We start from the raw sequence: 26,728 nt of genomic DNA on the forward strand, positions 1-26,728 counted from the left end.
TCCCTATACACTCGTTCCCTATTCCCTATATAGTGTACATGATATAGTGCACTATATAGGGAATAGGGAACGAGAATTCGGACACTACGCCTAACATTTCTAAACGTCATTTGCGTCAGTAAATGCGCCTGGTATTTGTGTGACGTGATGCGCCGACATCATCTAAACAAACCGGGCTGGAGGTTGTATTGATGTTGAATGTTACATTTCCTTGTTCAAGTTTTTTTTAAATTAATTTTGAATGTTAAATCCCAAATAAATTGTTGACATTTCTAAACACAAGCCGGAGACTCCATCATTAAATGTATTCGTTTTCGCGGTTATTCAGCTTCTTCTCCCCTGGAAAAATACAACCGCATTGCATTGTGGTATACGGGAGTAACATGTAGGGAACATCGTATGTACCCTATTTCAAGTCCACTATATAGTGCCCTATATAGTGGACCACTGAGAATTCGAACACCCTACAAAATGGCGTGCACCCTATTTAGTGCACTACATCCATGATAGGGAACGTTTTCGAACACAGCTAGTCTCATCTCCATAGGACGCGACTAGCAAGGACGCAGCCTTCACTTTGGGAAACAGCCATGGTTCCAAAAAATGGAAATCATAATCAACCGCGAAAGTCGCTTGTTATTCGTGTCATCGGCAGAGCACTGTCAATCACGCACAGCCCGGTGAACGGCACATGTGATTGGAATGTACGTCAGCCGAGAGCAACCAATAGGTTTAGAGCTAAATGGTCCCGCCCCCAGGAACGTTTTTTTCTTTTTCAGATTCGACTGCCAAGGAGTTTCAAAACAAGTGGCGTCAGAACACTGCCAATATTCACGTGACTCAAAGCTTGCGCCTGTGTGGTCAAATCTCTGAAAAGTCAGTGCTGAAAAGCCAGTTCTGAAAAAATACGTTGCAATGTCGTAAACGTACACCTTTACAAGTTTTTAAAACTAAATATTCAACCTTTCAAAACGTATTTCTCAATGTATGAACACCTGTTTGCAGAATCCCATTTACAAGGTTTCAAAACCGGGCAACAATGAAATACACTGTTAGAACAGTGCCAGATTTGAAACTCTGCAAATGCGCTGGTGAAATTGTTTGAACTTTGAAAATGTGTTGGTGAAAATGATGAAGAAGATAAAATAGAACACAAAATCATGTTTACAGATGTTTGAATTTTAGTTTTATTTTTTTTTCAGGTTATAATCTCTTTTTTCAGTGTTGCAAAACCTTTTTTACAAGGTGTTGAGTTTTCAAACCCAGACTTACAAGCCTTTGAAACTTTTTTTTTCAGGTTTGAATTATGGCAGGAAACTGACTCCATAGTAGTGACGGTCAGAGTGAGGTTGATACAGATGAGGCGTGATCAATGGGCCTGGTTACAATTACTCTTTACGCAATGTGCTTGCCGTCGCTTCCCTGTCGTCATGGTGTTAAACCAGCCAATAGCGTGCCAGGGGGAAAAGCCAGCTTGGTGATTGTATCGAAACTAGAAGGAAATGTATTGCTGTTCTCCAGACTCTTCTGCAGGGCGAACTCAGATCGCAGGCAGAATGGGCGGGGCTACCCAGTCTAGGTAAAGCGACCATTCTGGAAATGTCGTCTGCGTTTCAATGCCAGTACGTTTTTTCTTCATTATCTATTCTCACTCTTGTTAAGGAAGATGGATGATGACTATCTCTTGAATACAAACACATACAACTACAAATGTTTATACCTTTAATTACATTTGTATTATGATAAGGGCCCTATGACACGACCAATCAATCCACAAGGCCATGAAAGTCCAGTCCCGTCTCATGGCTCCAGCCTGATTCTCAGAGTGTTCCGTATCACGTGTTTCTCTGCAATCAGCGATGCCACAGCCCAGGGCAGCGCGTACTCAAGTGTCACCAGCCCCGCCAGGTTGTAGCGGTACCCGGAGTAGTCCCAGGGGCAGGCCCCCAGGAGCCTCAGCCCCAGGCCCCAGCTGAGCTCCCACAGGTAGATGAACAGGGTGTAGGCTACCAGGCGCATCGCCAGCAGCCAGCGGCGGGCCAGCAGCACAGCCCTCAGCCTCTCCATCAGGAAGATGGCTGAGGCGTACATGGGCAGGGACCACAAGCTACTGTGTCCTGCCAGTCTCCTGTCCCGGGTGTCGTACCAGTCACATGTGGCCGTGAAGGCCACCTCGCAGAGGCAGCCATGCAGGGAGTAGATGTAGAAGCGAGCCAATGGGGAGAGAGGCTGGAGGCTGGAGCTGTTTGCGGTCGGCTCTGCCCGTGCATTAGCATTCCCACTGGATCCTGTCGAAGGAATATAGGTACAACCATAAAAACAACCATAGTATTTGCTCTGTTGCCAGAAACTGATTTGTTATCAAGAAAAAGCCAATAAGTGTTAAATAATAACTAATAAATTATACTTTATATTTCACACATCTAAACTCAAAAGTACTCAGGCCATCCCAAAAACCAATCAATGAGAAGGCATAGAATTGATATTTTCAAAACGATTTCACAATATCCAAAGTAAAACGTAACATTGCTTTATATTTTATTTTTTTCATCACATCCGCGCAAGTTTTTATTTTAAAAGTTTTAATCTTAGGATTTGAAATAAGGAAAACGGAGCCACAATCTGTCTGATTGCTGTTCTTTTAATGTCTTTAACCCAATCGATTACCATGGGTCAGACTCAAATATGTCTCTGTATTATATAAAAGAAGGACAATCAAGGAACATGTGACAGATTCATTGCTGTAATGGGACAGATTAGTGAAATCCTAGATGCGGGGGTGGTTTCCTACGCTAAACAAAGTCTCATGAAATCCAACGTGTGTCATACTTGAATTTGCTACGTAAGCATTGTCTCACAACTATGTGCATAATTATTATGTTATTATGTTAATGATGAAAATATGAAATATATGTAGGTCTGCATAACTAACACTAGAATGAATTAATTAAATGAATGATTCCGTAGTGGAAGACCATTATCTTAGTGGTCATTCTGGAAATAAAAGCCTACTGCGTTTCAATGCCAGTAGGTGCTTTCATTATCAAGAAGAACATATTGCCAACATTGTCTTCAGAAATAAGTGTTTAACGACAATAACCTTAGATTGACATTCAATTGTACTCATAGTTCTGAACGATGCATTATTTTTTATATGTTATGGCTTTTAACAACTATAAACATATTATAACTGTTCACTGTAATTGTTTCAGAGCTGTTTGCCGGCCAGCCCTAAGTTTACAATTGAATGTCCTCTGCATATATTTTTTCAACACTTCATATTAAGGTACAAATATTAATCATTAACTAGTTGCTTACTGGAAATAGAAATAGATGTGCAGACAGTTTTTTTAGATGTGCAGACTATGTCCCTATACAACTGAAGAGAAAATAACCTTTGCATTCAATATAACTCAATAATGTGTATCAAGGTGTCACTAGTAATGAGATATAATGGATTTACTGTGAAGAGGAGGCAACTTAAGAATAGGAAACATGTGTGGGTTAATAATAGCATATATAAATCATGGTGAATTTGTTTTGAGAGAGACCTCACTTAAGAATTGGGAAGATATTCTGCATTAGAAAGACTTAATTTAAAGTTACTTGGACGTATCAACCATTTTCTGTTTTTTACATAATAATATATCCTATTTGTTACGTGATATTAAGGGACAATGCATATTATTGTCATTAACACCTTATAGAAATACAACTGAAAGAGAAGTGGGGCAATACTTGATGCTTGCAAAACGATTTCACAATATCCAAGGTACAACGGAAGAGCCCTCTACTTCCCGTTATACGGTGGTTTTTTATCACATCCGCTAACGTTCGCATTAAAAAATTGTTAATCATAGATTTTGAAATAATGCAAACCAAAGTACTCAGGCCATCCAAAATACAACTGAAAGAGATGTTGGGCTATACTTGAAGCATGCAAAACGATTTCACAATAACCAAGGTACAACAGAAGAGCCCTCTACTACCCGTTATACTGTGTTTTGAATCATAGGTTTTGCTAATAATAAGGTAAATGGAGGCATGTCGGTCACAGTCAAATCTGTATCTTTAAAATAAGAAAGCAGGACAATCAAGGAACATTTTCTTCCTGCAATGTGATGTATTTGTAAGACTTTATCATTTCACGTCTTTAATTCAAATATTTGGAAAACGGCTGTGCCCTATTTTCTCTTGAGGAACCTGTCTAAACAATCAAACACCACAAAACAAATAAATAATTACGACCTCGACTGAACAAAAATGTGGACACCTAGAACACAGAGTGCTTATTGTTCTTTGATTATTGCCAATCGTTCAAGAGGAGTGTTGGCCAACCTTTGAAAGATGAACACATGCTCAAGCAGATTAACAAAGCTATTACAATATAACAAGATAAGAAATCCTTCGATCTTCAACAACACATTTTCAACTCGACACATCTACAAAGCGTGTCAATAGCTAAAAAAATATTTCTCTTTACAGGGTGAAAAGCCAACATTGTGTCAGTGACCAGAAAGAACGAATTCCTCATTCCACAATTCAACCATTCAACTGTTACTAGCCACTGCTGCTGTTACCGGTAGCTACTATCGAAGGCCAGAAAATGCTTGGTTGACAGCAACAATAACAGGTAAACATTAGGGTAATATCCAACCGTCAAAAAGAAACCTAGACGCTCACCTGAGTTCTTTATGCCGGAAGAAGAAGCCCCCCTCATGTGTAGTGTCTGTGTCTCCATCCCGGGTCAGCGCAGGATCCCTGTGGCTTCAGATTTAATCCTGCCGTCCCGTGTGTGTGTATGTGTCTGTGCGTGTGTGTGTGGCGCGCACGTGTGTGTGTTAGCTAAACATTAAGCGGTGTGTTGGACAATGTGGGCCGAGGGAGATAGCGATGTCTCTGTCATGGGCAGAGGTCAAGGCGAGCCTACGAGGAGACCAAAGATAAAACCCTGTGTGTACATTTGGGTTATGTTGATTTCTTGTTTTCCCTCTGTTGTCTTGTGCAGGTGCCAGTCATTAAAAACTTTCATCAATCCCGAATCTGCCGCCAGCTCACCCCGTTCCACCAATAACCTTATCACTTCCCAGCAAGGGGAGGCCTGCCACACACTGATGAGACGGTTTTGTTAGTCTAGCTCTCACTCTCTTTGTGGTCGGCTGGGGGTAACTCTGTTTGTGACCTCTACTGAGTTGATAGGATTGGTTACTTCGTTTCTCTGCTTGTGTTTATTGGGAACTGTGTAGCAGCCCCACTATTTCTATGTCCTTTGTTGCTACCTTGCAGTCTTGGGCCAGGTAAGACAGAGGCCTCCATACATTAACAACACGTAGTGCTGTTCTCTGTTAAGACACTTTAGGTAAGTAATGTTACTACCAACTGTATTTTTGGGGTTATTGAAGTTTAGGGAAGTTTGTGGTCTACTTAGCAGCTGGTAAGATCTGCCATCCTGTGGTGGTTACCTCCATTTATATTTTCTTTGGAAACCCCCAAGCCCCAGAGCCAAGTTGCATGCCCATTAAACCCATATCTGCCATCTTTTTCCAGTCCTTTTATTGTTCACCCACATCAATCATCCATAACCCGGCGATTTGACATCTGTTACATGGAAAAAGCGGTACGGGATAGATTGTAATGTCTTTGTTCTACCTCCCAGCCGCCCTGAGTCACCCTAAGCTCCTTGCCTTGGGGAAACAACCCAGTCACAAGTACATTCCTTTTTTTCCACCAGGAAGGAGAAGCCCCTGGCTACCTTGCCGAGGTTTGAGGCCTCTACCCTGAGCTCCTTGGGGTTGATGGTTGATGCCAGGTTGAAGGCCCGGTTAGCACATCTTCACTGAGAGGTCCAGGAGAAGGCTCTGGTATTTGGGGCACAGGAGAGGACTCCGAGGCTGGAGGATGAAATAGCTCTGGGTATGCTTGAGATTGAGGCCGAGACAGTGAAGCCGATGGCTTCAGCCATTGCTGCAGAGCACACCGCTTCGATGGCTTCTCTAAGTACGCACACACATCCACTACCTATCCCATATGATGCTAGGAGGCATGTTAGCTTCTGCTTCTCATGAAGCAGAAGTTTATGCTTAACGCCTCGTGCCCACTGCCATCCGTCCGTTGACTGATCCCCATTGACTTTGAATGGGGACGGACGCGCAATGCATTGTGGATCCGTTCGCTCCCTTGGAGCCTTCGGCCCCGTCAAATAGTTGAAACATTTAAAAAGATTTCGTTCGACAGCGACGGATCCTTCATCCAATCAGATCGCGTATGCAAATGTGTGCAATGTCTCGGGCTCTGACGACCCCGGAAAGCTCCCCCATCCGTCAGCCAAGCCTTCCGACGTCCTTTGACTGACGGTGCAGTGGGCATGAGGCGTAAGTCTGAAGGAACACTAAGGTTCTGTACGGACTTGAGTAGTGTTTAGACAATGGTGTTTCGAGAGGTTTGCGAATGCCTCTTTTACTCTCAATTTGGCCAATTCGGTCACCTCCTTGAGTAAGCCGGTGGGTCATGGACAGGTTCGTCCAGTTGAAGCAAAAGTCAAGGCCATAATGGGTTCCCCAGCATCCGCACAGTGTTTGCTCAGTGCTACCAGACAGATTGCTTGGTCAGCGGATTGCCAGCATTGATTGTGGTAAAACTTTATAATGCCCTCTGCTCCAGACTGTCCTACTAGAGGGAGACGCCAGCGCCCTTGCAGCTGGTGCTGTGCTGTTGCAGGAAAGTGTGGATGGAATTGAACATCCTGTTTGTTTATTTTCTCGTATTTTTGCACCAACTCAAATATTCCACCATTGAGAAGGAAACACGAGGCCTTGGTGGCCCACCCGACCCTTCCCTGTCAGGCCTTGGTCGCCCACTAGAGCCTTCACTTTGGGGCCTTGGTGGCCCACTAGACCCTTCTCTGTGAGGCCTTGGTGGCCCACTAGACCCTTCTCTTTGAGGCCTTGGTCGCCCATAGACCCTTCTATTTGGGGCCTTGCTGGCCCACTAGACTCCTCTCTGTGAGGCTTTGGTGGCCCGCTAGACCCTTCTCTATGAGGCCCACTCGTCCATTCAAAGCCGGTGTATTCTACTCGTCCCTTCAAGGCCAACTCTTCATCCCTGATGGGAGTCGAGGGAAGACCTTGAAGAGGAATATTCAATGCTGTTGGCTTTAGGCTTCATCAGAAATGTTGCTTTATCAAATACCTTGGATGTTTTATTTTAAGGCGGGAGGTGTTATGGCCCTTGATCATAGTTGAAAGTTATGTGTTTGTGTTAATGTCCCCCCCTGTTCATGTTTCCTTGCATGCTAGCCTGTTTTTTTGATTTTCTTGGATGATTAGTTAATTGGTTATTGGTGTGCATGTTTAATGTCGGTGTTACACCATCTGATAGGCAGCCAGGTTTAAAAATCAATAGTGGAACACACCTGTTCCTGCTCACCCCCAGGTGTGTGTTCAGATTAGTTTTTGTCTTCCTATGTTTTGTTCAGATAAATGTAAAATAAATGGATAAAATAAAATAAATAATAAAATTGGATGGCTTCATTAGTGGGAAACTGAGTAGGGAGGGGTCCACTACTGTTACTGTAACATTAGTTCCCAAGGCTCAACAAGAAAATGTTTGGTTCTTTGGAATTCTTAGTCATAGTACATCATAGTACATAGTATAATTTTCCAAATACACAGACACTCCCAGTCACTAGAATTCTTTTTTTTTATCAGCATATCATGCAAGTGCAAGCGTAGGAAGGAAGTGACTTACGAAATAAGAGAGAGAGAGAAGAACCAGGCCAACCACTTGTTGCTGCACTCCACTTACTGCTTTGGCAAAGGCGTGTCTGCACTAGTAGGTCGCCACAACGGCTGAATAACCTCTGCATTGCTCTCCGATCTATCTGAGGAGGGCAGATAACAAAGAGGCTTTATTGACTGGAAGCTGGTATGTACCGAATAATATTTCCTTACTAGTCTGACTATTTAGCTTAAAATTATGCGTTTGTAAATACTTTGGATTTTACATTTACGCAGACTTTACCTAAGTATAAGAAAATTAAACATCCTACAATTTCTACATTATCTACCCAAGAATGACTGGTTATACCTAGTTCAAACTGATCACCCAAAAATGTTTGGCTTTTTGCATAAACGCAAACGATGGCCATAGTTAATGTATAAAAGAGAAATGAAGTACATTTGCTTTTAACACATTTGCTGGTTAAACATGTTCCGAAACGATTCTTTACTGAGCACAGGAAAACTATCATTGTATTCCCTGGGAAGCTTTTCCAGGACTTAAAAAGCCCCCGATTTTCTGCCAAATATGTGGATTTCTCACAAGGCAAGGCAACTTTATTTATGTAGCACTTTTCATACACAAGGCAGACTCAAAGTGCTTCACATATAAACATTGTCATACAATAAAATAAAACAATAAATAAGTAAAAGAAAACATATGTAAAGAAATGGGTAAAATAGAGTGTTAAAAATGCATTTTAGTATTAAAATAGAAAATAAAAGTTAAAAATAAAAGTTAAAATAGCTTTTTAGAAAGTGCAATTTATTTTTAGATTTAGCAGAAAGCTAAAGCAAACATAAAAGTCTTCAGTCTTGTTTTAAAGGTGCTCAGAGTTGGGGCAAGTCTTAAATCCTCTGGGAGTTTATTCCAGCTATTTGTTGCATAGTAACTAAATCCTGCTTTCCCACGTTTCCTGTTTACTCTGGGGATAATTAACAGATTGGTCTCAGAGGATCTTGGTGGTCTAGAAGGCTTATGTAGTGGAAACATATCAGTTAAATATTTTGGAGGCCCCACTGAAGCCCGATGTATGTCTAACTGGTACTTACATATGTTCTCTCTCTCTTCTCTCACTCTCTATTCACTCTTTCTCTCTCCATATATGTCTCCCTCTCACCGTTTCTCTCTATTCATATACAAATATACCTATGCCTATCTCTATGCATCCTAGGTGAAGAATTTTGAATAGTGAATACGCCTAGCGGAGTTCAAGGAAAATCCACAGGAGATCATTATCCCAATATCTCATAATCAAAACCAAGAATGGTCTCGGAAACACCGTCAAACTCCACCCTGCCTTGTCAAAATAATCCACAAGGAATTGTGGGCAAAATCCTGCCTCCAGTCCTCATCCTGGAGATGATTGTGGGCTTGCCAGGGACCTTGTTGGCATTGTGGATCTTCTGCTTCAGGCTGAAGCAGAAGTGGAAGGCCAACACTCTGTTCCTGTTCAACCTGGTGCTGGCCGACTTCTTCCTGCTGGTCAGTGTTCCCTTCCGGATTCACAACATCCTCCACGGGGAGTACTGGTGGTTCGGCGATGCGTGGTGCCGCATCAACCTCTTCATGCTGGCGGTCAACCGCTCAGCCAGCATCGCCTTCATGACCACCGTGGCTGTGGATCGCTACCTGAAGGTGGTTCACCCACACCACCGCATCAACCACATGACCAAGAACCAGGCTCCCTTGTTGGCCTTCCTGATCTGGGCCGTGGTTCTGGCCCTGCGTCTCCCGCTGCTGGCCGAGCCCCTCCTCGATAAGCGCGACAACACATCCTTGTGCCGGAGCTTCGGCTTCCACACGATAAATACGGGGATAATAATACACTACGTGGTCTACATCGGGGAGTTCTTCCTGCCGCTGGCAATGTTGATTTTCTGCACAGCGCGGATCGCCTGCGTGCTGCATCAGCGAAAGCTGGACAGGGAGCAGAAGGTGCAGCGGGCGGTGCGCACGGTCGCCACCATCGTGGCGGTGTTTGTGGTCTGCTTCTTGCCGGGGGTCATGATGGGCATTGTAGGGTGGGCGTTCATGGGATTGGAGCAGGACTGCAAGAGAGCTGGGATTGTGAGCCAGCTGTTCAGGTTGTCTATCGGCTTCACCTACTTGAACAGCGCCCTGGACCCCATCATTTACAGCCTCTCCAGCTCCATGTTCCGCGATGCCCTCAAGAGTCTGTTCTACAGCCTGACTCCGGGGGGGAAGTATCGTCAAGGCAGGAACCTCCGTAGTAGCACAAATACTGACGGCTGAAAATGACGGACTGATAATGATTTTAGAAAGAACATGCGCAAAGTCCAAGAAGACCATGATAATACCATTAAGCCCTTGGTTGGTGAGGGGCTTCCACCACTGCCAATCAGTCTCTGAAAGGTCAAATCACATCCCGCCTGCAAAATACATTGCATTGATATCCCGTTTGCTTTGAAATATTTTAGATAACAGCAGGATATCCTTTGTTTTTCAATCAGTGAAAATTTATCCACTCGGTCTTCATTCTCTGGTTCTCAGTGTTATTTATAAATATATGCATATCCACCCATATTTATCTACCCCTCATCACAAACAAAAACTAGGACAAACTTAAAAATAATAAGAAACCAGCAAGATCATGTCTAGATATAGTATACTTATTACTTATATAGTATATATTTTTGCTACAGTTGTTTTGTTGTATGTTATTTGCAGTTATCATTGTTACCTTCTGCATTTAGAAATGTTTAAGAAATAAAGAGAAATCTATCACATTGGCTGAATTCTGTTTACCAGTTGTGTGTCTGCTCTGTATTGCATATGTTGAGGTTCTGTGACTCTGGCTTCTTAACAGTATTAGAGATGAGTCTTCCTATTATGACAAGAAACATATATTCCAAACCAAAAACAATGTTCTGGCAGTGATTCAAGATTCAAGATAATTTATTGTCATTTCAGCCATATACACAGTATACAGTGAGATGAAATAGCGTTTCCCAAGAACATAAGGTGCAACATAGAGCGACAATAATAACAACATCAACAACAACAACATGCTACATATAACTGCAAACCAGTAAAGTGACTGTGTGGAATTTGTAGTGCGGGAATATAATTAAATATGGTGCCAGATGGTAGGGGGGAGAAAAATTTGTGTGAGGGGTGGGAGGGGTCATCCACAATGCTGGTTGCCTTGCGGATGCAGCGAGTGGTGTAAATGTCTGAGATGGAGGGGAGAGAGAAGCCGATGATCTTCTCGGCTGTCCTCACTACTCGCTGCAGGTTCTTTCGGTCCAGTTTGGTGCAGTTTCCGAACCAGGCAGTGATGCAGCTACCCAGGATGCTCTCTATGGTCCCTCTGTAAAAAGTGGTGAGAATGGGGGGGGGGAGGTGGGCTCTCTTCAGCCTTCTCAGGAAGTGGAGGCGTTGCTGGGATTTCTTAACAGTGGAGCCGGTGTTGAGGGACCAGGTTAAGCTCTCGGCCAGGTGGACACCAAGGAATTTGGTGTTCTTCACGATCTCCACCGGGTGCCATCAACGTTCAGCGGCTCGTGGTCCCTCTGTGCTCTCCTGAAGTCAGCAACCATCTATTTGGTTTTGTCTACGTGCATAATGTTTGTCTACATTATGCTAACCAAGGCATTGACTTGGGGGACTATAGGTCCTCTATAGCTATAACATTAAAAAGACATACTAATAATTTCCTTAAATATAAAAAGAATTATTTGCGCAGTGTATCTTCAACATATGGCCACTGCTAATAATTGCAAGCTACAATTAATGAAAACAAATATTAGAACGTAATGGCCGAATAATAGGCATATATTTGTCGATTATAGTATTATAAAGAAACGGTCGACCCATCTGTTTTTTTTTAACCTGCGGCCACCACAAGGTGGCAACATCACGCCCGTAAAATAGTTGAAAAGCATGAGCGGATACAGGAGGACATCTGAGAAGTGACTGAAAGTTACCGGCCTTCTAAATTAATAATATATCATAGCACCATTTATATGTAGAAAAAACAAGACTCATAACAAATAATGGGGAATTGCGTGAATGATTGCAGTTGTTTGTTTTATTAAACGAATAAGCCAGGTGTCAATTTCAAACGGTCCTGATTGCTGTTTTGCCGGGACTACTTCCGGGGCAGGGGCTGACTGATCAGTGAAGTGGTTTGGGGGAAAGTAACCATTGTTGTTAACTGGGTCGATGCTGTAGAGTTTAACTGCAACTTCTCTACAGCCTTACCAGAGCCACAGGAGTGGAGCTTTTGGTGTGTCATGAAAGAAATGTCAAGGTAAGCGATGCATCGGAAGTATTCCTCTCCATTTGCACTTCCTTTGCGTTAGCATCAGCAGCGGATTTAAAAGAATAGGCTAACGGCTAACATGCTATCCATCAAAACATCTTAAAAGGCCTGTGGCTACCGTGAGCTGGGTGGCTTGCAACAAGTACAGCGATATCGTAGTATTAAGCCCAATGCTGTTAAAAAATAACATTAGGAAGACTGGTGCTTTGAGGTGATGTTTAAGGTAATTTCTCCGGTCCGTTGATGACAGTTTGTCCCGCTGGTCGGGTGCTAACCTGTGAAGTCTGCTGCCTAGCGTCCGTAGCGTGTCCAGCCTGTTGGAAGCTAATGAGGGCTACTACCTCAAACATACACTTTAGACAGCCTATCCACACCAATTACCATTGTAAAAGAAAAGTCCAATTCTGCCTTCAAATAGTAAAAAAAAAAAAAAACACTACCAAGTGTCCCTAGCCTTAATGTTTGTGCATCATTTATAGCATCTTATTTCCAATACTTATTACCAACTTTCAATGGATACGTTTTTGGTTTGAGACTTTTTGTGTTCTCATGCCTGGTCGATAAATCAGTCATGGTGATTAAAAAAATCTTTATTATTTTGTAGCAACAGAAATATCCTTAGGTAAATCACTTGTTTTTCACATGATGATGACTGCTATCATTGTTTTTCTCTATTTGTTGTTCTGTTTGCTTGTGTCCTATCTTTTAGCGGGCAGCAGCCTCAGAAACATTATGGCATCACCTCTGCCATTAGTCACGCACCCCCGAGAGAAATAGACAACCAATACACAAAGAAACTCAGCGATGCTATGAAACCATTCGGGGTGTTTGAGGATGAAGATGAACTAAACCATAGGTGAGAAATTCTGGCATGCAATGTGGAGTGATTCATAATGTGGTAGACCATATAATCCATACAATTTTTTCAGATGTATTTAAATCTTAATGGTTATGTGTTTGACCTTTTTTAGTGTAAAAGTATGGTTATTTAATAGTACATCCAAGGTTGGTTCGATAAAACTAATTATTACATTGATTGTCCTTACCTAATTTATGCATGGATATTTAAGTGTATGTTATATTTAGTTTAATACATACATTGGGTGTGAGTTTTGATGGGTATGGAATGTTGATGTGATTCATTGTATTTTTATTTTCAGACTTGCAGTTCTCGGGAAATTAAATAACTTTGTTAAAGAATGGATATCAGAGATCAGTGAGTCTAAGGTAGGTCACATTGGGAGGTTTGCTGGACTATTAACTATTGTCTTCAATATGGAGTCATAAAAGGTGACTATAGATCCGCCCTTAAAAGGAAAATTATTAGCTTTGAAAATAACGAATGGTGACGTCCTGGAACGTTAATGCTTTCTTGGTTTTCTTTTCAGAACCTTCCCCCATCTGCAGTAACTAATGTTGGGGGAAAGATATTCACGTTTGGTTCTTACCGGCTCGGGGTGCACACAAAAGGTAATCAAAATTTCTATTTCTTGTTAATGTTGATGCTACATCCAGCTTGACATTACATTTAGAAGATATTACTGGGAGCTGATGTCTGCAATTTCTCTGCTTTGCAGGAGCTGATATCGATGCCTTATGTGTGGCTCCTCGTCATGTAGAGAGGACTGACTTTTTCTCTTCATTCTTTGAGAAGATCAAACTCCACGAAGAGATCAAAGACCTCAGGGCAAGTGTTCCATTGAAATCACAGCAGATATCATCAAGTATTTTTTTTTTTTTAAAATCCATCTGCTTTCAGTCATTCCCCAAACCTACTGGAAGTATAACTGGACTACTGCAGGAATTACCTACCAAACCATTGAAGGAATACATTTACCATACGTCGCTGATTATTCCTTATGTGTTGGGAACAGCACATTCCATCTCTGCACTCAGGGACAAGATATCCCCACTTAGAGTATCTGTAAGGCTGTTTACTATAGTTCCTATAGATAAGGAAGAACAGATGGTTTTAAACATGTCTAACAGAGTTTAGCACTAGCTGAGTGCTAAAGCTGGTAGCTGGATGTTTTTATCTTTTTTACTTTTTTTTACCCAGCTATTTAGACACCAAGACGGCCACTAGTTGAATAAGCCCCTTTACCCATAAACTGTGACTTTTCCTGGGACCTGCCCTGTCTTTGATGTACCTTCTCTTTGTCCTTCCAGGCTGTGGAGGATGCCTTTGTACCAGTGATCAAGTTCAAATTTGATGGAATAGAGGTATGTTAATTTTCCGTCTCGTTTGTGCCTTGCTTAACTTTTCACTTGGCTCTCTCAGTGCTCTACTGCTTCCAATGGCTGTGGATGTCTTACAAAGCCTCTACTTGTTTTAAAATAAATGTGTCCTATGGCTTGACATCTGGGTACCCAAATTGGCACGCATACAAAATCACAACACTGATAAGTCACAGATTGATATGAAATATACCAAATGTAAAAAAAAAACATAGGGTAAACCAGTTTTAAGATAACGTTATTTCCCTCCCTGACCTATTCCCTTGTAGCAATCCAGGGTTTGCTATTTTTCATTGTATGGTCTCATAGAACGTTTCCCCTTCGTATTCTCAGATTGATCTGCTGTTTGCCAGACTGGCCCTGCAGTCCATACCAGACAACCTGGACCTGAGGGGCGACTCCATGTTGAGGAATCTTGATATTCGCTGTATACGCAGCCTCAACGGTAAATACTGCATCTCCTGCATGCCTTGATATTTACAAGATGTCGCCAAGTCCTTTCTGATTGTGATTTTCATGCCATCCCTCTGTTGACACAGGCTGTAGGGTGACAGATGAGATCTTGTACCTGGTGCCAAACAAGGAGAACTTCAGGCTGACTCTGAGAGCAATCAAACTATGGGCCAAACGTATGTGCAACATTTTGTTTCTTTCCTACTTTTCTGAAGAAGGGTAACAGCAGTTTATCAATGTTTAAAAAATACATTATAGAGAATTGTGTGTTTTATGGTTACACTGCCAGTTCTTCAATTCCGGATGGCTTGTATCTCATATTGTTGCATTGTATCTGTGCGTGCACCCAGGTCGTGGGATCTACTCCAACATGCTGGGTTTCCTGGGAGGTGTGTCGTGGGCCATGCTGGTGGCCAGAACCTGCCAGCTCTACCCCAACGCTGTGGCTGCCACCTTAGTCCACAAATTCTTCCTGGTCTTCTCTAAATGGTAAGGTTGCCTTGTCACTGCTCCCAAGCAAAAACATTGTGACAACCCGCTGTTCATTAATTTGGATGTGCTCTGTGGCTGTTCTATTGCTGTAGCTGTTGTCTAATGAATGTCCTGTTGACCAAAGAATCTTCACTTTTATGGGCTTCATGTGGGGCTAATCATAATTTTGATTTGTCAATGATCCTTCTGAAGGGAATGGCCAAACCCGGTGCTCTTGAAACAGCCAGAAGACAGCAATCTGAACCTTCCAGTGTGGGACCCCAGAGTGAGTCTTTGGTCCACATTGTACTTGAAATAGATTTAGGACAATTTCAGACTTCTCATGACAATAGGTGTATGAGCACCTGTTCTATGAAAGGCTGTACTAACTATTACTATCCTGATCCCTATTTAGGTCAACCCGTCTGACAGATACCATCTGATGCCGATCATTACACCGGCCTATCCCCAGCAGAACTCCACCTACAACGTCTCCACCTCCACACGCACCATCATGAGCGAGGAGTTCAAATATGGTCAGTCGATCTGGGAAGTGCCACACACACATCACTGCCACACACACAATGCATCCTATCAGAAGGTCACAAGTAGTTGATATTCAGTGGTTTTATGATGGACGTGCAATTTTGATATGTATGCCTATCTACCAGGGATGGGAAACGATCGTCGAAGAGTCACGTAGAATATTGAATAATGAATGTGACTATAGTTATTTATTACACGGCTCTTCTCGATGCTGTGAAACGTTCCTTACACTTGCATGGGCTTTCACAAAGGTGGTGAATAATTTTTTGATAATTCACTGTTGCTAGGCATATAATGACTGCTGTCAAGGAAAGTTTTGGTTTTTTCTTACGTATCACTCCGCAAATAGTCTGGTTACTCATCAACCCCAGCGTCCTCAGTTGCTAAGCGACGTCAACGCCTTTGGCAGACTATTTCTCTGCTGATCATCACTGCGAATGCTGGTAACAAATAAATTGAAAAAGACACAGCGTGTGAAGTTATTTTTTAGTTCTGGCAAGTAGCCGAAAGCGAATAATTTATAGAACGTCGCCGGTCATTATCGAAATTAAGCCCCTTCAGGGCGAGGCAGGATGCTTCCGCTTCGCGTAGGTGTCCTGTTCGCCCTGTCGGGCTTATTTCTTTTGAAGATGATTTTGCAGTTGTTAATTGAAAAGTTATGAACAATTACCGATGGGCCATAGTTTTCATATGCTAAAGACGTGTCTAGTTCACCTTCATGCAAGCTGTGTTCAGTACAATAAATAAATAAATGTAGGCCGATCTTTCTAAGCCCACGTTTAATTAATTTTGATATTGAATGTTGATGGCGCAGTTGCTGAAATACACAGATTGATTTCATAAAAGCCTCCTCCTGTGTCATTGTGTATACGAGATGCGCGTGTGCGTGGGGGGTTCTTGATTATTATTATTATCATTTGAATACTTCTCAGCGAATATTGAATAGTATTTTTGCCAGAAATGCACATCCCTATCCCTTTTAACGATGTGCTTCCAATAGGTCTCAGCGTCACGGATGAGATTCTTCAGGGTAAAACGGAGTGGTCGAAACTCTTTGAGCCGCCCAACTTCTTTCAAAAGTACAAGTAAGTATTCTTCAATGGGTGATGACCTCATGAAAGCCTGTTTTGATTAGTATTAGCATTTCATGTTTTGGTGTAATATGAGAAGATCATTTTGGGAGCTGTTTTCGAATGCTTGTATGTCATGCCTACTCTTGGGTGTATTTGTAACATAAATGATTACCAAGCTGAATACCGTTACTTTATAGGGGTATACAAGTTGAAGACAAAAAAACACAAAAAATGTCAGCTACTCGACTAGCTGGATAACGTAACAACGTTGTATTGTTATAGTTCAAACATTCTCATACACATCCACATGAGCTATAGACAGTAGTTTGTAGTGGTGCAACGGATCACGGATCACCCGTGATCGGTACGGCTCAACCATCATGGTTGGGGCAGCAAGTGATCCGCGAATCGGCTGACTATGCAAAAAAACGGATACAATTGTGCGTTCACGTGATCGGCGCATGTTTAAAGGACAATTCCGGTATTTAGCGCATTGAGCCCCCTTTCTGGTTTGTCTAGGATGAAATAATGTGGTTGACACCGAAATGTTGACGATTGGTCCTGTCTTGGGTAATCGGCTCATTTCATATCGCCCCTGCCTGCTTCAGAATGGCTGGCTATGGGCATTCAAAAACCTTTCCTTAAAACAACCCTAAACGTTCATTTTCAGAAAAGTGCAACTCACTAAGTGGTTATTGGTGTTCGTTGATGTTACTAATCAATTATTGTAGCGAAATACAGCTTCTGTCGTGTTTTATTTGGCATTTTGAAAAAAACATTGAAACGGTGACGGACCGGAAACGGAAAGGGGCTGTTTATATTTGGTTGTAGAAATTTTGCTCGGTAGGGTAACAGTAGGGCTAGAACCGAGCAAAAAGAATACAACAAGCCCCCCTTTCCGTTTCCGTTCAACAAGCAATGAGTCTTCCTACAGAAATCAATCGATTTACAAAATGCCAAATAAAACATGACAAACTGTATTTCGCTACGACACTTGATGAAAAAAATAAATATGAGGATGTCTGCATTGCCTGGGGAGAGTGTAGAGTCCACACCTTTAATAAGTCCATGGTCTGGTCCAGTGTTTCCGCTAGAAGAAATTGGTGCCGGTCATATGGCCGGGAAGGTTTCATTTTACCGTCAAATTGGAAAAAAATCGGTTGGATGTTGTCCGTGTTTATTGCACTTAAAAAAATTGATAGGCAGGCTATATAAAGAGTAAGAAGTGTGTGATCATATTTTGATTCGCCATGGTTGTTAAATACAGGTACTCCGCAAAGCTTGCCGCAGGCTTTCGCTAGCTTGCCGCCGTTTAGTTCATAAACCTACGGTAGTCTATAGCGATCAATTTGAGCGAGTGCACGAAATGTAACAACTTATTTATTTTATCACAAAGGCTACGCTACAATCAAAACCCTCATTGTTTTACATGAATTGGCTAAACAAATGACCACTGTAGCATATTTGAACACAATTCAAATGAACACATTAAAAAGTATTTCTGCTCAATTTAAAAGGTTGAATCTCCTCGTGACTGAATGTTTGTATACAGCGCGCATGCTGTATGCGCGCAGGGTTGATGCTCTCCACTTTATTCTGTGGAGAACCAGCGCCTTGAATATTCCGCTTAAAACGAAACCAGGTCGTTTTCGCCCGTTTCGGCTCCGTGTGGACGGGGCCTTATTTCCAATCGGTCATTCTGACCGGAGGCATTTAGAATTTCCGGTCCTCCTCATTTTTTTCCGGTCAAAGACCGGTAATTACCGGACAACGAGAACTCTGGTCTGAATTTACTATTGTAAATCAAGGTCTGCTGGATTTACAACAAGAGACCAGCATTTTCCTAGTTAAACATGCAAGTAAAATAAAAACCTGTGACCTTTGGAAACGGGTTTTTATTTTATTTGATTACTATCCATGTTAAAAGAAGGAACTATGCCTCAGATTGCACTTTATTTTGTTTTAATTATTTTAAGATTGAATTTATACAATGGAAGCAATTAAAAAAAAAAAAATGTTATGCTAAAAGGAAGCAGAATTATTACTTACTATTATTACCAAATTTTTCACTCTATTTTGTTTTAACACATTTGAAGATTTTATTTTTGTAGTTGATCCGACCCGCGACTCAAAAACCGTGACACCATCCGAACAGTGAGATTTGTGATCCGTTGCACCCCTAGTAGTTTGGGTACACCACTTCTGTGCTGAATTTCCTAAATGCTCAAAGACATCAGATATTAGACCTCAAGTGTAAGGATCTTGAATACTTTATATTGTCTTAGCGTTATAACTTTTAAACTCTAGGCCGCAGATTTTCATATGCTTACTGCGTCATTCCGTGCACCACGATTCAGATTAGCTTTTATTGCGTTGTGGTGGCAGAGTAAATGATGTGTAATAATTTGCTTAACCAAACCAGACTAACATGTACACTGCATCACTGCGTGATTTGGATTATTCATTCTAAACTGTCGCCTATTTGAACTATTCTTTTTCAGACATTACATCGTTCTCACTGCCAGTGCATCAACAGAAGAAAACCACTTGGAGTGGTGAGTAGTACATGTCGCTGTTTAATTCTTTTGGTCTCCCAAGTCATTGGTAGTCATACAGAGACTGAATAGCACATAACACTATTGTTATTGTTGTTTCATGGAAAACTAGTTATAAATATTATTCTACTTGCTAGTCTGGTCCGCCTTATGCCACTTATATGTGCATGTATGCACCTTTTTAAAGCTAGCTAATTTGGAGATCCCAGCCAGAGTAAGTGATATTTTGAAAGTATCAAACCGAAAGAATCCCAGCCCTCCCTTCAGGGCTCCCTCTAAAGCCACTTCTCAAAACACATGAGTAGCTCGCTCGCTTGAGCAAAACCTTTGCCTTGAGAGGTGAGGTGTGTGGATGTAGATGGGGAGGTAGGTTGTCCAATCATTTTATTTGGGCTGAATTAAATGTTTTTAGTTTCTTTCTGTCAAAGCAATTTATTGATTGTTTAATAAAAAGTTAATAAAAACAAATTTGACAAATGCTTCAAAAATAAATTGACTACCCTAGCTCGAACAGAATTGCAATATTTATAGAATCGCAACACATTATAAGCACTCTTAAATCGTTGCATTAGGGTACCCTCAGGTCCTTGCCGGTTCCCATCCCTTATGGTTCTTGGCCTGAAGCTCAATCTAAAGACCCACATGTTCCCTCCTAAGGATTGGACTGGTGGAGTCCAAGATCCGAGTGCTGGTGGGGAACCTGGAGAGGAATGAGTACATCACCCTGGCCCACGTCAACCCCCAGTCCTTCCCGGGCTCCAAGGAAAACCGTAGCGAGTGAGTATTGTTTTGTTGTGTTAATTATTTGTTGATCAATACGATATGGATACATGGCAAAAGGCTACGATTGAGTTCTGGTTGGTGTAGAGAGGATGTTTCATGATAAATTATTTGAAACAGGAATTATCGTGAGTGTGGGTTACCATGGTATTGCAAATAATGGATGCTGACATGGCTTTAAATAGGGGAACCAACACTGATCTCTTTCCTTTTGGCCCTAAACAGGAACGACTTTGTTTCAATGTGGTTCATCGGGATTAACTTCAAGAAGGTGGAGAATGCAGAGAGCGTGAACATCGACTTGACATTCGACATCCAGTCTTTTACAGACACAGGTGGGTCCATGCGCCTTCAACACGCTGAAGGCCATTCAGCTGTCTATGAGCTGTCGTTATTAGCATTTCCTTCATGTTTTGAACACTTTGGTACATAAGTAGTAAGTATCTAGACTACAGCATTAATTTATATTCCCCCCTCACAATACGGGGAGCTTCCAAAACAAATGTAGTGTTTGGCCACATGGGGGGGCTAATGTACCACAACGCTGCTTCATAAAGTACAATCTCCAGTGAACAGTCTAGCTTGTATGTTCTTGATGCAGATGGCACCAGGTGAATAGTCATTTGTGGTTGATCTGTAATGGACGGTGCTGTGGTTTAATGTTCAGTGTACAGACAAGCCAACAACATCAACATGCTGAAGGATGGCATGAAGATTGAAGCCATGCACGTGAAAAAGAAGCAGCTCCACCAGTACCTCCCCCCCGAGCTGGTGCAGAAGAAGAAGAGGGTGAGTTTTGCTACAGGCTGGACACACTATACCCATTATCGTTTTTTTTATAGGCACCTCTGAGTGTTTGAAGTGCATCCTGTTTACCAAGTCCTTGCCCTGCACCCTCCTCCAGAGCATAGCGGATCTGAACCGGAGCTCCAACGGCAGCAGCTCCAAGCGCCTGTCATTGGACAGCAGTCACCTGGACTCCTCAAGAGACACAGACTCCGGGACCCCCTTCAGCTCGCCCACCCCCACCTGCAAGCCCGCGACCAAGACGGACATCGACGGCGGGTAACCAGCACTTATTGAAAGTGGTCCTATATTCTGTATCCAATCCCATAATGACCTTGAGTAGGGGAACCATCTCATAGCGATCACGTTACAATGACCTATCACATATTCGGCGTGGGATGGAATTTTAAGTATAGTAAATGCATTGCTGCAGCCGACCCGGTAATCCTCGTCTTCACAGTATGACTGCGAGACCTTTAGTTGTAATATTCATGAGCCTGTGGTTTGGTTCCTCAAACACTATTTTAGAGATGTCTAAAATGGTAAATGAATGAACCGATTGATAATGAAACATTGTGAGAATAACTCTTGAACCGAACACCGCCAACCGAACAAGAAAACCCACATGTTCCTTGTTTTACCCAGAACCGAACCGGAATACAATTCCGACAAATCACCTCTCCGCAGATCGCTTATTTATTTTGCAGCTCCAGAAAAAACACGTGACCAATTTTTTTTTTTTTTCTTTCCCCAACTGTGCTCTGTAGCTCCAGCCCCCCACAGCCCCAGCTGGTGGACGGCTCCCCAGCTCCCAACGCCTCACCAGCCCCTACCAACCAGGGTACCTCCACCCCCGACACCAGCTCAAGTAAGCTCCCCTCTGCTGATGAACCCTCCAGCTACTAACGCATGCGCTGATAATGGATCCACCTAAGAAACGGAATAGGTCGATTTTGAGTTTCCATGCAGTACATGCCAAACCGTTCACCATTAGTAGTCGTTGCCTCATCAATACTTGGGTCCTAATCATTCTAAGGCATCAGATCGTGTCTTGGTAAACAGATTAGCATGGACAGAAGCCGTCCCCACTCACCCGTTCCGCTCTTTCAATGTCTTGCGCCAATCCAGCAGTCGTTGCCAATGCCCCATCGCCACCCGCCGCCTCCCCCCCGGCCGCCGTGACCAGCGGAGACGTGGAGCCCAGTGCCGGCAGCGGTCCCGGAGAGGAGCCCGCGCCCCCCGACGATCAGCCCCGGGTCGACGCCCAGCCGCCCCTCAACGGAGCCCCCCCCGCCGCCGCCGCCACCACCACCACCACCACAGCCCCCTCCAAGAGACCGCACTCACCCACACAGGAGGACCTGGCCAAGAGGCCCAAAGACCCGGAGGTGGGTGGAGTGGTGCCCTCTGTCAATAACCCAGGGTGGTCTCTTTTCACCCTCCTGAGGCTTGAATGACGTGATTCATTTACATGGCAGTTTTCAAAAATCATTAGTCGATGTTGAATGGCTATTGTGTGTTACCCTCAAGTTGGTTCCAACTTTGCCAAAGTTCAAGTGTCCATTCAAATTAATTATTGGAGGACAGAGCCATTCCCATTAAAGTTAAAAACGCTTGTACCTGATTTGCCCACCTTGTGAAACTACACCTTGTTTTGGTATCGCTATAGAAATGGTTGCCTTTGCACTGATGGTCACCGATGAGAATCTTGTCCTTAAAGTGAGGTTTACTAGGAGAAAACGAACCGCAACACACAGATTTTGAGTTTTGCTAGTATTAATGTTGAATCCCTGACTCCATCACATGCCATTGAGTCACAGTTAACCAATGTGGTTCTGGTTCTGTTGCTGATGCAGCAGCCGGAGCTCAACGACGACTCTGCCTTCAAGGAGCCCTACCCGCCATCGTTCGACCCACTGGCGCAGGGAGACTCAGCATTAAACGTAGGTGTGACGGGGTCGGGGGTTCACGTGGGTGGGGTTCCATCAGGCCGGAGACATCTTACACCCGACCCAGAGCGATACAAGGAAGTCCCTAAAGGCTCGGCCGCTTGTTAACTAACGCCTTCAGTCAACACTCTTCAACCTGCTGTCAATGCAAGATTTGGCACAGAAGGTTGTTTTTGTTTTTTTTAATTTAAATGTCAAATGAATACGATTTACCAAACCAAAAATTAGTGAAATGAACCGTGGCACGCCTAGTCTCTTTGGTCTTCTTGAAGTTTGTCCAGGAATGAGTATAGGCATTTTTCAATCAATATTGAATGGCGAAACCTCCGAAAACTGTAGAGATAGCAACTTCTGAGTTTTGTTAAGTTTGACTCTAAACCGATACTCTGGGAAAGGAGCAAAGTCAACATAAATATAAATGTTTAATATAAGGAACGTGCACCAAAAAAGAAATTAAGGAACAGATTGACCAGATTGACGGGATCAATGTGCTTCCTGTAAATGATATAAAAACAAGAAGCATTTTGTAGTATTTGTAGTGAGGCCCCTCTTTTGTTCATGTCTATGAATTCCTTTCTTATTTGTAAAGCGTCTTTGAGTGCTTAGAAAAGTGCTATAAAAAATGGATCCATTATTAAATCTCCTTTTGTTGCTTGTTTCCCGACAGGCAGAGTCCAAAGCCAAGCCCATTCCAACCATAGACACTTCAAGAACTCAGGTAACCAGGACCTCTGTAGAACTAGGTGTTCACGTTTCAATTCTCCATCGCATTCAAGTTCCTGAGTTTCTGTTTTTGCCAATGATTTGTTTGTGTACTAGTAAAGGTAGTAGTACAGGTGGCGGGTCTGTATGAACGCGTGTACATAATGATGACGGTGATGATGATGTTGTCTTCATCAGAGACTTCCCAGCATGGAGCTGCCCGACGCCTCCTCCCCGCTGCCCGCCAGCCAGAGTTGTCGCGTGGTGAAGAACTCGATCAAACTGGCCCTCAACCGACACAAGTGAGCATTAATGACGACCCAAACCCATGTTTAACCATGCACCTGAGGGATGGCCGTGGTCCATGGCCCGAGGAGTCCCATGGGGTCCTTTCCACGGTTGGTTTCTGATGATCTCGTCTGTCCACAGCATTTCTCCTCCCAAACCCCCAGTATTCGAGGGCTCCCTGACCACTGACCTCCCTGCTGCCAGTGAAGAGAAGGGCATGTCCATTCCTGTCATTGGCTCAAGTGAGTTTCCGCCAGAGGGGGAGGGGGGCGGAGGTATTGCCCGGATATAACCCCGTCATCATCTCACTCATGCCCTCTCCCTCCTCTGACCCCAGAGCACATGCCAGTGAAGCACGTAGCCCCAGCAGCCCCAGCAGCAGTGGCGGCGGCGGTGGGGAACTCCATCCCCACGCTGGTGAGCAGAGGCCCGGACCCCATGAACGGCGCTCCGTCCAAGAGGCCCCACTCGCCCACCCTGGAGGAGCAGGCCAAGAGGCTGAAGGAGACGGAGAAGGCCCGCATCCACATAGCCTGAGCACTCGTAGACACCCATACATACCCCAACAGGAACCTCTATATATGTTCATATGTATATCGAGGTATATATGGACCTAATGATCACCCAGGATATATGTAAGTAGGGCTCTGCACAACAAGGCCCAGACAACCACAGATGATCCTTTTTTTGAAAGCGAGAAGGTTGGAGCGGGCTATGCTCACGTAACCATCCCCCCCGTCCCCACTCTCTTTCTTCTATGGGGGCTGTCGGCAGGTCGTTTTCTGTCCAAATCGTCTTGTCCTTCCTTTTGTAACTCTTGCATCCAGACCCGCGTTCACTCCAGACCGTGGCGATGCTGGCACATGAAGCTAGACTGGAGTGTAGAAGCGTTTCCTTTACCTTTTTTCTTTTAACCATTCAGTCCTCTACAGTGGCCATGACCTGCGGCAGCCCTCTCCCCTCCGCCTTCCCTCGCTCCCTTCCCTCTCCCCTTCCCTCTCCTTCATACAGAACAATGTACAATACATGTCGATGTACATAACTTTTCTTAAAAAAAAAAAACATGTCTTAAAAAAAAATGCAAAAATGACAGATCACTGTTGAGTCTTTTGAACATTATATTGTAGTTTTTAATTACCTAAAAAAAGAAACTGAAAAAAATCGTATGAATTTGCTTATTTTTTAAGTTTTCTTTTTTCTTTTCTCTCGTTTGTCTAGCGGAGAAAAAAAGAAACAAAGCTAAATGTCCCTTGCCCTGAATCTATATATACATATATATACATACTTATATTTTTTCTAATGGCTGTATAGTTTACAGTTGCAGGGAGGAATTAAACCGGCAAGACGTGGATTGACAGGAACATGGCCGACTTCACAACTGACAGGCGCCACCAACAAAACAGTGCAACCAAAAAACACACGCGCACCGCACACACTTCTGCAAGTATCTTTGGTGCTTTCTCCGCCCCCCCCCCCTTTTTTTTTTTGTTTTTTAAGGATTCACACCAAGAATATAATTACTTTTATCCGCGGTTTGCCACAACAACTCATCTGGCCAGAGGTCGATTTAAGGGATCCCTCATGACACCTACTGGAGGCCCTTCTAAACAGACCGTTTTCTTTTTTAAAGAAGGATTTTAAAACCATGTATTTATATTTTCAACGTATATGCTTGCTGTTCCACTCACCCAAGTCCCATGCCAGCGCCACCCTGACGTTGGTGGAGAGGGGCTCAAAGGGCTGTCTTTCAATGTTTTTTCCCCCTCAGATTTCTTTGTGTGTGTGGAAGCCCATTTTTTTTGGTTGTATTATTTTTTTTCAACACGTTTATACACATTATAAATAACGAAATACTGCTTCCTGAAGCGCTCCTGCGTTGGGTTTGGTGACGCCGAGCCGTCCTCGGAGGGGGCGCTCGAGGAAACTGCGGTCTTTTTAGAATTCTGCTGTCGGTGCTTGTGGCTGCAGGACCCCGTCCTGGTTGTGAGCTTGACCCGGTCTCTGGTGAGTTTTGCGGAAACGGGTTGGAGATCGTTGTGTTTTGTTTTTTCTATTTAGTTTTTGTGAATGACACGCATGTGTGTTTGTTGTGCGAGCGTGGAGAGAGCGCAGAGGCACACGCGTGAATATGTGGGTGTGTTCATTATTTTTTTTTTTGACTGTCAAGTGTGAGTAATTCCCCCGGGTGTGGGGGTTTGACCCTCTGTGCCTCCCATGGAGGCTGCTCCTTAAAAAAAATCATCTCGTAGGGTGACAGTCGTGGCTCCTGAAGCTGGGGTCCCACTCTTTTTCTAGTGGCTAGTGAAACCCAAGCATCCTCCATTGGGTGTTGGTAGCTGGCGAATGCAGAACCACACGACTCTGGAGACACCAGTGGCGGTACCACCGTCAGGTGGCCCCCTGATTGAGTGGAGCGGGGCCCCCAGCGACCGACTCCCCAATGTACAGATAGCATGTTTCCTTTTTGTTACCCTTTTTAGTTTTACTTAATTTTCTTTTTTTTTCTCCAAATGGCTTATTCATCATTTTTGGGGTGGGGGGCTGTTTCTTATCACTTTATTTATATTTGCATATTTGTACCATATGATCTTATTTTTATAGCATTCACAACATCTAGGTCTCTTTTTTGAGAAGAAAACTCATCATCTTTTTTTTTTCAGGCTTAGCTTTTGCTGTTTTGGAAACATTTAAAGTGTCATTTAGATGTTTGTTTCTAAATTGTATTGAGATGGTATTTTTGTATGTGTATCACTTCCTTTAAACGAATCCACACACCCATTAAATCCTTGAAACCTACAATGGTCTTTTGTCTCTTTATTATTC

The 26,728-nt window shown here is 43.2% G+C and overlaps 3 protein-coding genes across 5 annotated transcripts; 2 read left to right on the forward strand and 1 right to left on the reverse strand.

The window, feature by feature from the left end:
• Positions 1 to 1,708: 1,708 nt before the first annotated feature.
• On the reverse strand, positions 1,709 to 5,012 carry LOC115560022 (transmembrane protein 229B). The gene is made up of 2 exons (XM_030379299.1): positions 4,684 to 5,012; positions 1,709 to 2,288 (listed from the first exon to the last, which is right to left on the reverse strand). Exons 1-2 carry the CDS (start codon positions 4,739 to 4,741, stop codon positions 1,801 to 1,803), a joined length of 546 nt encoding a protein of 181 aa, XP_030235159.1. The 5' UTR covers positions 4,742 to 5,012; the 3' UTR covers positions 1,709 to 1,800.
• A 2,735-nt stretch (positions 5,013 to 7,747) lies between these two features.
• On the forward strand, positions 7,748 to 10,535 carry hcar1-3 (hydroxycarboxylic acid receptor 1-3). Its single transcript, XM_030379298.1, has 2 exons — positions 7,748 to 7,923; positions 8,951 to 10,535. The coding sequence occupies exon 2, from the start codon at positions 9,043 to 9,045 to the stop codon at positions 10,030 to 10,032; it is 990 nt and encodes a 329-aa protein (XP_030235158.1). The 5' UTR covers positions 7,748 to 7,923; positions 8,951 to 9,042; the 3' UTR covers positions 10,033 to 10,535.
• Positions 10,536 to 11,842: 1,307 nt separating this feature from the next.
• papolg (poly(A) polymerase gamma) lies at positions 11,843 to 26,701 on the forward strand. Of its 3 annotated transcripts, none has more exons than XM_030378481.1 (24): positions 11,879 to 12,052; positions 12,774 to 12,920; positions 13,225 to 13,291; positions 13,453 to 13,534; positions 13,642 to 13,751; positions 14,234 to 14,287; positions 14,636 to 14,747; positions 14,842 to 14,931; positions 15,106 to 15,244; positions 15,440 to 15,512; positions 15,642 to 15,762; positions 16,773 to 16,857; positions 19,347 to 19,400; positions 20,058 to 20,177; positions 20,406 to 20,515; positions 20,848 to 20,969; positions 21,085 to 21,245; positions 21,734 to 21,834; positions 22,098 to 22,354; positions 22,823 to 22,909; positions 23,583 to 23,633; positions 23,816 to 23,919; positions 24,047 to 24,147; positions 24,243 to 26,701. In XM_030378481.1, the coding sequence occupies exons 1-24, from the start codon at positions 12,036 to 12,038 to the stop codon at positions 24,440 to 24,442; spliced, it is 2,565 nt and encodes an 854-aa protein (XP_030234341.1). In that variant the 5' UTR covers positions 11,879 to 12,035; the 3' UTR covers positions 24,443 to 26,701. The 3 variants fall into 3 exon arrangements, with proteins under 3 accessions (XP_030234342.1, XP_030234341.1, XP_030234340.1); XM_030378480.1 differs by having other exon boundaries at positions 11,880 to 12,052; positions 22,095 to 22,354; XM_030378482.1 differs by lacking the exons at positions 15,440 to 15,512; positions 15,642 to 15,762; positions 16,773 to 16,857; ... (10 more) ...; positions 24,047 to 24,147; positions 24,243 to 26,701 and having other exon boundaries at positions 11,843 to 12,052; positions 15,106 to 15,248.
• The last annotated feature ends 27 nt before the right edge of the window (positions 26,702 to 26,728 follow it).

The sequence above is a fragment of the Gadus morhua genome, chromosome 15, assembly GCF_902167405.1.
Source record: "Gadus morhua chromosome 15, gadMor3.0, whole genome shotgun sequence".
NCBI lineage: Eukaryota > Metazoa > Chordata > Actinopteri > Gadiformes > Gadidae > Gadus > Gadus morhua.